General features: G+C 40.9%; 1 protein-coding gene across 2 annotated transcripts in view; it reads right to left on the reverse strand.

Annotated features, from left to right (window-relative positions):
* The window catches only part of LOC117239399 (heterogeneous nuclear ribonucleoprotein L), a 165,561-nt gene that overhangs the window by 58,078 nt on the left and 94,515 nt on the right, over positions 1-12,968 (reverse strand). For both annotated transcript variants that reach the window (XM_033504907.1, XM_033504902.1), the window contains exon 6: positions 3,725-3,788. In XM_033504907.1, coding sequence (XP_033360798.1) covers positions 3,725-3,788 — 64 coding nt within the window. The remainder of the gene's footprint in view (positions 1-3,724; positions 3,789-12,968) is intronic.

Here is a 12,968-nt window from a genome sequence, read left to right on the forward strand (position 1 = left end):
GCGACGTCAGCCTGCGTGTAATTGGACCGAATTCCACGAGTTCGTGTCTGCTTGTCGTTTAGGTGGAATCGCATCCACAGCTTTATACCTGGCACGCGATCCGCGGCACCGTTTCACTCGCTCGTTCTTAACTTCTTGCGGTTGTTACGCGTTTAATTACTTCGAGAGATCATTTAGTCGCGCGAAAAGTCGCGTGTCAGTTTGTTCGAGTCGAGCTAGAGCGGCGTCGAAGATTTTTGTTATTCTAACGGCGATCGAAACTGATCGCTAAAGCTTAGTCCACTTGCTTACCAGCTTACTATCTGCGAATAATTTAAGCAAATGCATATTTTTACGAACAGAATCGAAAGAGTAAGATTTAGAACAGGGATTTGTTTCGCTTATCGAACGGTGTATTAGTTACTGTGCCACGAACATTTTCTATATTTTTACCTTCATATTATTACTTTCATTTTGCGAGTTTTTGCACGCTTAATTTCCCATAGATGCATAGAAATCCACTGATTACATTTCTGTATTGTATTTCTTCCGTTCGTTCCTACTCCAACGTTTTTATGAACAATGTATCGCGATCGAGGTTAAAGGTTCAGCTTTTACAATCACTGGTCGATGCACGTGTGTGTGTGTGTGTGTAAAGCAAGAACTGCTGAGATCATAGGGCACAGTGGTATTTGAAACAGGACGAATGGCAGATTGCGAGCATTGAATGCAAATGTTGCGATCGCGATGGCGTGGGTACCGAGCATTAGGAAAACGATTTGTTCTTCAAAAAAGTGTTAAACGCAACATTGTACAATGTGTTTCTAAGCTACGATACGATGTTGGAGATGCGAATGTCGGTAAATGCTGGGTTACCATGACATTTCGCGTAGTCATCGTTGGTTATCGTTGAAACGTGCCATCTCGAGATGGAAGATCTCGCTGCTAAAATCTTCGTTATCTCCGTTTCGACGCGTAAATATTTCCAGAATTCTCTCCGTCGAATATTAATCAGCCACTTTACGCTCTTTAAATAATCATTCGTTTCGAGAACTTCCTGTCACGGTGATCGATGTAATCGTAATTGAAATAAGAATCGTCGAGTTGGTAAATTCTATTAATAATCTCGGGGACCTTAATCCTGAAACTTCCGCGAGGTTGTAAGAAATTGATGATAATTGGATAGTAATTCCAATCTCTTCGAAGTAGAGCTTCGCTCGACCTATAAGAATATAGACCTATAGTCACCGAGAACTTTGTTAGATTCATCACGAAACTTGGGTCAATTCAAACAACGTTCGAGGCAAGACATCGCGAGAGCAAAGTGCAGAACGTGCACGCCGTTTAAAATTCCTTCGGTCAATCGCTATCTTGGTAATTGTAATTACCTTTCTACTTAAATTCGGCGTGTAAACTTCAGTAAGCACAATTAAGATCACGAAGGCCCAGAAAGAAAGATCCAGGACGACTAACAAATTCAAGATTCGCGCAATCTCAAAGAAAAAGCCGTCTAAGGTCTAAACGATGGAATTTTCTCTCTTAATTAGCCCCGAGCTCTGTCATTTTCTGCTCTAAATCTTCCTTCGTTCCGAATTGCACGCGTGATAATCGGCACATTCGATAGTCTAAATGCAACGAAAAGAAACTATTTATAGCGGCTCGCGAAAGTATCTCAACGCTTACCATAGAAAACTTTTATGAATATGCATATTGCGTGTGTTGTGCCGTTATTTTATGCCGAAACATTCCTAAATTTCATTCGCATTCGTAACGAGATTCAATTATCGCGATTATTCGCATTATACGGAATATTTTGGAATTTAATTAACATTATAACGAGACACGACTGTCTTATTATACCGATTATTACACTGATAAAATTTGAAAGCAATCTGAAAACGTATATAAAAGTTGCAAGACATTTACTGTGAACATATATTTAGTAGAAAATTAGTCTAATTTTAGCAGAAAATTAGTATAGTAAAAGAGCATGAATAGCAATCTTAACAAGTGTCTCACACGATATATGTCAAAAGCGTGGACGATGGAGCTGTATAAATACTTTAGCAATTTTCGTGAAACGTATGCTTGTAGCAAATGCCTTCTAACTTCAATATACATTTCCAGACTCGTTTCCAATTCGGCCAATATAATCACAGTAGTCTAGTTTCATTAGCATTAATGAAATCTCAAAGTGGATCGCCTAACAGGCGTTCGAATATCTTCTCGAGCCACTGTATACGATGTTGCTGCACCTCGCGAACGTAACTAGCGTGAAAAGTTTCGCGCGATACTTGGTTCGGTATATCGAAATCGTCGGAAATTCGAAATAGGTCGAAGGAGAATTCTGAACGATAATTCCAGGTGGATATGGTGGAAAGAGGACGCACGATCGCGTCGAAGCTGGTGGAAGGGGCAGCAATCTGCGACGGGAAACGACACGAAATAAATTGCCATCGAGTAATTGTGATTTAAAACGGAAAAATATCGAGAGCACGGTTCTCTAACGAGTACCTTTATCGTTTCGCTACAATGGATCGCACACACGTCGATACGACGCGATGCGCGTCCACGGCGCATCTATCGACTCTTCTTTCTTTTTTCGACTGCAGTGCTTTCGGCGAACCGCACGTATCTCCGTATTTCTGTCTCGATTTCCCGTAAAAGGACGACACATCCGACGTGTCTGGTTGCGTGAATCGTTTGCCTCGTTTGCCCGATGTAACACGCGGTATGAATCGATGCGACTAGCGATGGACGAGAATGATTCGTTCGTGTGGACGGGACTGGAATCGTTCCTCGCTTTGCTCAACCTCTGCGAACGAGCTGAGAAATGGAAATCATCTGCCGGTGAAACTCGCGTGACGTTGAAATTTACTGGCAAATTTATATGGAAACGTAAATCGAATCGCGTAATACGGTTTTAATATTCGTGCGTACGGGTTATATCAGCAGATTAGTCGTTCACAGGCCAAAGCGGTTAATTCCGCTTTTTGAAATTTCAGTGCCAAAGCGCTTGACTGGCGCCTGTCTCGTATAATTTCATTACTTTTTTTCTGCTTTTTGTTTCGCGATAATTTGGCAAGTAAGCGGCTCGTATTATGGTCTTTATACCGAAAAGTGCAAACGTTCGTTACAAATATTAGCGGACCGTGAATTCGTAGCACTTATCAGGAAGCGTATCAATGTTGACTGATTCGATCATTCGATTTTCTTTGATTTGATAAATACGATCAGAAAGTGGAGCTGTCTATCGCAGCAGCCGCTTCAATTATTTTCTTCAGATTTTCCAACGATTCTTTACGAGGTTCGATCAACGTTTCCGCGTGTCGAGTAGCGCGCGCACGTGAACTTAACGAGGGACGCGGAAACCTTCTAAGCTCGCATCCGGACTACGTTTTATCCAATTACCGTTTTCTTCTGTGTTCGCGGGTGCACACGAGCACTGAGAAAGCGCGAGAGAGGAAAAACAGGTCGGCGAAAATGTTACCGAATTAGAAGGAGTTCTCAGTTACCGCGAGTCTAATGGAAATAGAGGCGAAGAAAAGGAACGATTCCGGTCTATGGAGAAATTCGTGTGCGCGCGTACACGCAGCCCCTGCTACGTGACATTAATGATTAAAATGCTTGAGAACGGTGGAGCGAGAACGCGTGTTCTCTACGAGCCAACATAAGGGAAAAAATAGATAAATAAACGAGAAAACGGAGAGATAAAAAAGACTAAGAAATTCTGGAAGAAACTCACCCAGCGTCGGCGTTGTGTAGTCCCAGCTTTCCGCGTCGTTTTTGTATACGTTCAGTTTGGTGGGCTGCAAACAAAGAATTTATATCGAGATTAGTTGCAAGCAATGGTTAAAAATTATTTTAAAAAAACATGTGCGAGAAACATAAAAATTATTATCGCTTAACGATGTATTGGTTAGATCATCTACGATATTTATTTTAATCTTCGATCGTTGATATCCAATTTTTTAGACGCCAACGCGGAATCTGTTAAGACTCTTTCACTAAAACACATTCGTACAACGTATTTATCACGTGGTATGTTCGCCACATTAATCGCTGCGTGGAAACGAAAGAGATACCCGATACGTACAACATATTTTTATTAATCATGCTAAACGATTACGTAAAAAAGATACGAGAAGAAAAAACGACACATCGTATATCACGTTAGGCAGAGTCTGTAAAATTTCGTGCCAATAATTAAGCGTTAAATGTTACACGAGATGTAGATATATTTCGATTCGTCGTGTGCTCGATTTTCCATACGCATCATTTTTGCAACGCGTAAAATCATCGGAGTTCCTTTCTAGAAAGATATACAATCTCATCGGTAAAACTTGCCGCTACAGTTACCGAAGCAATAAATTCAATCTTGTATCGAGTTCTCTGATATGCACATTCGCCTAGATATGAAACGTAACATCTCCGATAGCATACGATCGATCGATCCGACATCGCTGTATTCCAAGATCATTCTATCGACATTAGTGTCCACGCGTAGATCCGATCCGAAGTTAAGTCCTAATAATTTCAAGCTGGACACCCGTTGAAATTTAACACATTCCGTGCAGTAGCATTGGACGATCGTGCGCGGAATTATTAATATGGGAATTTAACGCAGGCAGGCTGCCCTCGCCTGTACCATAAATCCTCGATTAGCTATGCATGTACCGTTGCAAAATGAATTATACAAACACACGGGCAACCAGTTGGCTGCGAAGAGCTGGAAAGAGGTGGGAAGGAGAACGAATTGTTGGGATTATACGCAGATCGGTAGAAATCTGCGTATCGTAACGATGAACGCGTTAACATCATAGCCGATGTTAAATCGTTTGTTTCGGCTCAATCGAACGTATCCACGAAACGATATCAGTAACTCGTAATCGGTCGCGATTATTCTTATTAAATTTCAATAATCTGACGTTATTGCGTGTCGCTTTTATGCCACGAATACCTTTGACGAGACCAACGCAGCTTCCGCTCGTTCCCGGTTTCGAAAAGTTCTCCCTCTTTTGTTCAATTTCGCGTCGATCTCTGCTGAGAGAGGAAAAAGCCACCCTCTCGTTCCTTTGTTCGTCGGGGAAAAAATTTAATTCATCGCTACCGCGAACCTCCATTGAATGCTCTCCGTGTTTCACGCGGGATGCAACCTGCCTTCTTTTCTTCCTTCCTTCCATTTTCAACGCTGAATCGAGCCAAGAAGAGTCTCGAATTTTCTGTATACGCGTGTAATTCACAGATCTTAAGAGTAAACGATGCAGTGGTTATCTTTATCGGTAACTCGTGTCAAGGAATATGGCTTACTTTTTATATATTTCTCAATGCGTCCAAATAAATTGCAAGGAGAAAGTACTTTAAAAGCAACGATGCTTTCTATCGATGCTGTCTCTATTCTGCAACACATTTTTTGTATATTAATCGCGCACGAGCGTCGGTCATTTTGTATTTTTAAAGTTTCCGTGTGCCTGCAGATTAAAACGAAAACGGGTTTTATACGAAGCAATCAATCGATCGGTAGAAACTGAGCGAAAGAGCAATCGATGGAACAATCTCTCCCCGGTATGGCAATACGTCAACTGCTATCGGAAGCTCAGCCGCTTTTTCCACAAGAAATCTCTCTTAGAACCTAGTCTCTCTTTGTCGTTAATAGAAAACCTGACCTCGTCGCTTAACTCAATGAAGATCCACGAGCCACGGACTTCGATCAGAAAACGGACACTCGTCGTTTAAACAGCCGTCCGATTAATTGAGAAGTTTAAACGACGAATGACATACAGCGAAGAAAGATATAAATTAGAATAATTTTAATCTTCTCGCAAACGTTGATCCTAAACTAATATTCCTCGCTTATATCGAGATACTAGTTTCTACTTGCTGAAATTAACGTCATTTGTCATCCCAACTGCTCGGTTATAACAGCGAGTTTGAGGGCCAATTAATATGAATTCTACGCGGAATATAGTGAAAAAGGAGTTGCAAGTGTTGCAATAATTTCTCTTTATTTAGCTTTTAAGGCTGTCGCAAAATAGAGCCACGAGCATAAGCGTCAAATAAACTACGGTTTAACAAAGTTAGCTAATGCAGTTACTAATTCGGTACAGTGCATAAAATCTGGTTCAATACAACCTTTACCATTCATTCTGCCTCTGTAAATCCGTAAAAACGTACTAAGACACCAGCTTTCAAGCGACTAAGATAATGATACAGGCGACAAAATTAGCAGACGCGAATTTTCTTTTTCTGTTGCAGCTTTTTATCTTCTGGTAAGTACAGTTTATCCCACTGTACCGTTTATACATATTTGGACACGAATTAAAGAAAGCTCGTTGAATCGATTGATTCGTTATTTTCCTATAAATTTTTCAATGATTTTTGCATACTCTGATCCATTGCCTTGCACAAATACAATGCGATTAATGGTTTCTATTAGGTTGTCGGAAAAGTGTCTTTCTTTTACAGACACGTCTTTTACAACAAGGCATCTTTATACGGACATGAAATCTAATTTACCAAACGTTGTGATCTTTATCTTGATAGAACAAACTGAATCATACGTAATTCGATAAAATACGGAAAATACTGTGCATCCATTATTTCCTTATAGAACGAAAGAAACATTTCGAACGACCTAATATAACAATCAACGTCAATTATCGCGTTTTATACGAGACAAGCGTCCTAATGCTTCGTAGCTTCGCGATTATCGGCTTTTTATCGCCGATATTATAAAATTATAATATTACAGAGCAATTACAGCAACGACCTTGCGATCGCATAAACGCGGAACTGTGTCGCGATCGTGATCAAGCATTCGGTGCTTGGTTCGCCGCCGATCTATGCGTTAAATTTATCAGATTACGTCTGGACGGTCGTGAAGCGTGCCGTAAATTTCAAAGTCCTGCCCCGCGCGTTTTCAACGATCGTAAAAACGTCGAGCGGTGCTCGCTGCTTAACAAATGCCCCGGTGTTCCCCTTATTTCTCATAAGAATAATTCCACCAGCGACTGGAAGAAAGTAAAACGGCGGCAGAGAGAAAGGAGAGGACGTAGTGACCGGCAGCGTGGTTCGCGTTTATCAACGGGTGCGCTGCTCAACGTGAGAGAAACAGGCGCCAGTTGAGAAGGATGTGAAGCGAAAGAAGAGAAAAAGGAAATGGACGAGAGAAAGAGGAACGCGTTTGCTGGTAATAAACCGTTTTCTCTATGATTCGTGGCTGTTGTGGTGGCGAACAACACAAAGCCTATTACAACGAAACAAATCTCGCGAGAGGGAAGCGTTTCGCTGTACGCTGGATGCACGGCCAATAAAATCTTCTAAAACGCAAGATTAATCGTAAGCGATATATCTGAGACGAAAGAGAACCGACTCGAGCAAGAAGATTTATCAAGAAACGAAGGTAACAGATCCATTGTTAATCGAAGTGACGCGATGAAAGTAAATGAGAAGAAAAGAAATTGTTATTAATTTTGTTAAAAGCAATCGATGGATACGATGAATTTGATACGACAGTTCCAGACTTAACTAACCCTGTTAAATACTACGTCTATACAGGATTCTATTAGGTTGCTCGAAAAGTGTCTTTGTTTCGCAAACGTGTTTTTTTACAACAACGCACCTTCGTACAAACGTGAAACCAAGTCTGTGAAATGTTGTGTTTATCTCAACAGGACAAAATCGGTCGTACGTAATTCGACAAAATAACATATAACAAAAAACATTGTGCGTCTATTTCTTCATAAAACGAAAGAAACTTTTCCGATAACCTAATACTTTTTTTTTATTTGAATGTATTTCACAATCAATTCTCATTGAGAATTCTAAGTAAATTTTGCTGACATTGTACTATGTCGTGTTTAGCGAATGTTTATCGTATGTTTGATTCTAGTAATCTAATACTAACACCGAATATTCCGCTGATATTGAATACCGTAACCGTGAGACTGAATGGAAGCGATATATGGATGATCGGGGAGCATAATTTTAACGCAACAACCTTTGAATAAACATAGATCCGTAACAACCGACTGCGAGTAGCCTTGACCTTTTCAAATGGAAGGAAGTTATAGGATCTTTCAAAAGCAGCAGAAACAAAAATAAATTGCGAACGCGGTTATATATGGCCAGCTATAGTATTTCTGGGTTAAAGTTAAAACTGATCGTATTTTAGCAGTAGAGTAGCTAGTTTATTCGAATCGTTCTGCGGTGTCTTGGAAAAGGGAGACGATTCGCCTTATCCGAAAGGCAAATAGATCGCATCGTCCCTGGAACAATGTCCTCCCTCTCTTACCTTACTTTCCATGAATCCACCGACGACTACTTTGTGAAAGGACGTTCGTTCCTGCGGGCAAATGGATCGCTGAAAGGCTTCCCGGGGTGGAACTTTTTTGGTAAAATAAACGTCGCTGGAGTCTACCCATGATACGTAAATTTAGAAAGGGAGACAGAGTTATGAACTCGATTAAATATGTTCGAAAGAGTGACGACGATGGTAGCTGGTAACAAAGGGGCGATTATAACGTCCGATACGAACCACTAAGAAATCAAATTGATCGACACCATCGAGGTTATACGATCGTTCGGTTTTGGAGGAATTAAACGACGAACATACGGAAATACTTTGACATTAAAAGCGGAACATTTTCCGGAAACGGAGTTGATCGATTTGGTCTTTGATTGACTCGCGTTTCGAGAGATTATTCGTTATCAAGGTGAGTGTAAATTTTTAATCGAGAAAAGCAACGGAACCAGACAATGAGATTTACGAGTCGAAAATACCGCAAAACTTGGAAATTTCGCGCAGCAATAACTTTCAATTCACGCACACATATAGACGTAGAGCGTAAAATAAAATCTATGAGAACTCCCTAGCGGTACCGCGATAATATGCATCGATTTGGCTGCAAATATTTATTTTGATAGCTGGTGATTCTGTCAGATAGCAACAATGCTCGATGGTAAAAATTCTAGTGGAAAAAGAACGAAATTCGGCCAGAATTTATATCTCCCGTAGCCCGTCAGTGTGCAAACAAAAATTTCAAAATAATATCATCTATCGTCCAAACGAAGATATACATGTACGTGCAACCATTTCATTCAAAACAGAATATATTCATGTATTTCGTAATTAACATAAGATAAATTTAAATAATCTCGATACGAGATAAATACGACGATGAAATCCGATAAAATGATCTTTTCGGTCGTCTGACCCGAATCCGCCGAATATCTTTTTCCGATGATTCTAGTTTCAACGACGATTTAAGAAGATACAGAAGCGCGCGATATGGCGCGTCCGCAATCGTTGCCATCTTCGATTTGACGATGACTATAATTGGCCTTTGACCCTGCCGCTCTCAGCTGGTGGAGAGTTGATACATCCTGGCGGGACTATGCATTTCCACGGCGACGTTTCGCGTGATTTATCGCGGTGCCGGCTGGCGGAAAGGCGAAAAAAATACGCTTTGCCTCTTTTGTCGAGACATTTTTTCACTGGATAAAAATTTCGGGCTGTTGCCACGTACTGGGAATACAGAAGAAGGAAAAAAAAATGGGGGAAACCGGAAAGAAAAATGATAAAAGTCGGGAAAGGGAGGAAATAGTCGGGGGAACAGTGAAAATATCGGGTGAAAATAGTTGGCGCGGCGCAATGTTACGCCGCCGAAACTTTTGCAAAAGATTTCCGACTACGATGCAGCCGCGAAGCTTCTATTTTCGTTGAAACTTTCATGCCTGGTTTCCCGAACACGGTGATTTGTGAAGGTTGAAACCAACAGACCGTACTTTCGTATGAATTAAACCATTTTTTCCTTTTGCTTTGCACCAGTGTGAGTTCAAAGAACTCGAATTAGTCATTTTTCGATCCAATAAAGCCATCTGTTCGATCCTATTATTTCCTGCGTCTACGTAAAGGCTCGTTTGTCAGTCCTGAGACTTTAGAAATTTTCCGGATACGTGATACAATTATGCGAGATACTCGGGGAAGATTATGTGTTTTCAAATGAGATTCATAGTTCTCTGTTAAAATATATTGACAAGTGTTCTCGACGATAAACAGCATTCGTATATTGTAATTGATACAGTGAATTCGGTGTTAGTACGTAGAAACATTTCAGCAAAGAATCTTAAATACAGATTATCATCAGACGGACGATTTCCCCTTGAGATTTGCCCAATTTTTTCGCTAGGGAGAAGCAATAAGATGCTCGATCGATGACTGTTCTACGTGTTATACTTAACGCTGGAGCAATCGTCCTAACGAGATTCGATCTCAGCAAGAGTCCCTGTAATCCAGTAAATTAACCACTTAATCTCGCTTCTAGTCTAATTGTTACAAAGTCCTGTACGCTGGTAATAATCGTGAAGAGAAGAGAAAACGAAATCCATCATTTTGACGGATTTGGTGCTGCAACTACGAGAGAAGAGGATAATTCCCATCGAGCCACAGAATTTTTCTTTTCATTCCGCTAAAACCATTTTCAACCGCTCCCAACCCACGCCTGTACGTTAAACAACCGCTCTCCTACATCCGCATAATTCAGAGACTCGCAAATTCGCGTAATGCCGCAAGAAAATTGCAGCCTTCGTTTCGCAACTCGTTTCGCCGTATAAGAGACAGAGCAAAGTTGCAAAGCGAATCGCGAATGCGTTTATAAATATCTAAAACGAAACGCGGCAGCAAACCAACGTTGCGCGATAAAATGACACATAGACAGAGAGAGAGAGAGAGGAGAGAGAGAGAGATGCTAGGGGCGAAGAGATCGTACGAGCAGCTGGTTCAGAGGGTAGCATTGCGATTGCGGCATCCCCAGGAAAATTATTGAAGCGACGAGATAAGACTAGCAGGCCGCGCCGTACGCCATGGAATTATTCAGACGCTCTAAAACGCTAATTTCGCGTTGCAACGAGGATCCGTATGCCGAAACGAAGCGTCCGATTTGCTCTCTTCGTTCGCAGCGACGACGACGAGCTCCTTATTGGATTTTCTAACGAAAGATTGAATTAAGGATGCCGGATTTCGAGTGCATTAAAGCGGACAGTGAGGAGGACGTATCCAGAAGCGTGGCGATAGTAAACGAGCAGAGACGTAAAAGAATGGAGGAAGGCGAGGATAATGGTCGAGGAGGTGTAAAAGAGGAGGTGTAAAGGAGCAAAAGTGAAGAAACGTAGAGTGTGTCGTGTCGCTAAACGGGCAACAGGAATACGGCAGCGTAAACAGGATTTTCCTTCTTCCGTACGAGAAGAAACAAGAAAGGTAGGAAAGACATTAGCAAAGAAAGAGTTTTGTTTGCCTCCTTTCGACGTCGTTTCGCAGCGTGTTTTTTAATGAAAGGTTGCAGCTTTAGAGAGGAAGAAAGAGCGAGAAGGCCGGAAAAGGAAGATAAGAACGGTGACACGGGGAAAATACAGCGGCATAGCGCGAATCCCGTTAATGTCGCTTCTAGGCTAAACTCACGTTCCTTCGATTTCAGAAAACTTTTCCCGGTCGTCGAAAGCGTTATCAAGGAAGCTACGAGAAGCGCGAGAGGATGCTGTTCGTTGAATTATCGCCACTGTGGAAATGAAACGTCTTCGGTAAGCTTTCGAAATTCAGATCGTTACAATATCGTACAATTTTCATAAAAATCCTCTCCTCTGAAAATTCCTTTGGTGAAGGTTACTAAATAATACTCGAACCGTGCAAAATTCTTAAAGCATCTACGATGGTGATTTCGCAACAGCGTTCAATTATATTTTTAAGAAATATCTGCGTACGACATTGCGTGTACAGAAACGAATCTTCGGACATCTAATAAAGAAACATTACGAAACGATTAAGAATCCTTTTTAAGAAGAAAGAAAAATACAAGATCGTCCAAAGAATTCTTGCTACTTAAAGAACAAAGAATTATACCAGATCAATCAATATTCCTTGAATAAATTACCTCGACTGAACGAATTAAATACTCAAGAACCAAAGATACGTTTGAAACAATACCAGGTATCTTTATATTCGTCGATAAAAAAGAAATTTCGGTTTGGTAGTTTAAGCTCTTTATACACAGTATCGTATATCAAACTCGAAACATCCAAAAACCTAGATCCCCTGGGAAGAACACGGACTTCCGCAAGAGGATTCAGCGAAGCTTGTGAAAGCATCGATAAACGTTCGCAGTAACACAGACGAAAACTCGTGGGCGATGAAAAAATGTAAAAGCGGCGCAAGAGTTCCGTGCCGTGCGCAACCAGAGGTCTGAACGGTCTTATCAGACGTTTTCGAACGCGACACTGAATTATGGATTTATAATCTGGCGCGTCGGCTAAAAATAGTGGACGTTTCTCGTTTAATTCCCGCCAGTTCGCCCGTGTTCGACCATCCACCCTTTCCCTGCCGATTTAAATCGCGTTTCCGCTCGGAGTTCTTCCAACGCACTGGCAAAACGGCACGGCTGACACGCCAGGATAGAAGGAAAATTTATGAACAAAAGGAACTGGACGATTAATTTTGCCCGTCCTCCTATTTGCATCGCGAGATATCACGGTTGACGGATAAATAAAAATGGAAGTTGGCTGCTTTTAAATAAATATCGTGGCACGATGAAACGTAGTAGGACTGCGGATTTTTATGCATTTAGCGGAAAATCAAAGATACAAAGGTAAACTAACAGTTAACGAATATGAAAAGATTTTGATAACGTGGAAATGTATCGACGGCTAGATGTATTGGATTTTGTAACTACGCTCTTGCAAAACATAGAACATGTAATTTATCGTTGTTTCGTTCGTTAGCCTGCATATTTCAAATAGCCAGATTTTACTCGCTAGAATATTTAACGGATGAAAGTTCATAAAAATATGAAATTACACAGATATCTATAGTCTGTGCTTCGTATTTCTGCACAGATTTATTTCTTTACAGTGTTATTTATCTTTGGGCAATATTGACAATGACGTTTCGATCGGTAATATTTTATCAGCTAGCCAGCAAAAATACGAGTTTTATATAA

The sequence above is a fragment of the Bombus vosnesenskii genome, unplaced genomic scaffold (genome assembly GCF_011952255.1).
Source record: "Bombus vosnesenskii isolate JDL3184/JDL3185 unplaced genomic scaffold, Bvos_JDL3184-5_v1.1 scf7180000013264, whole genome shotgun sequence".
Taxonomy (NCBI): Eukaryota; Metazoa; Arthropoda; class Insecta; order Hymenoptera; family Apidae; genus Bombus; species Bombus vosnesenskii.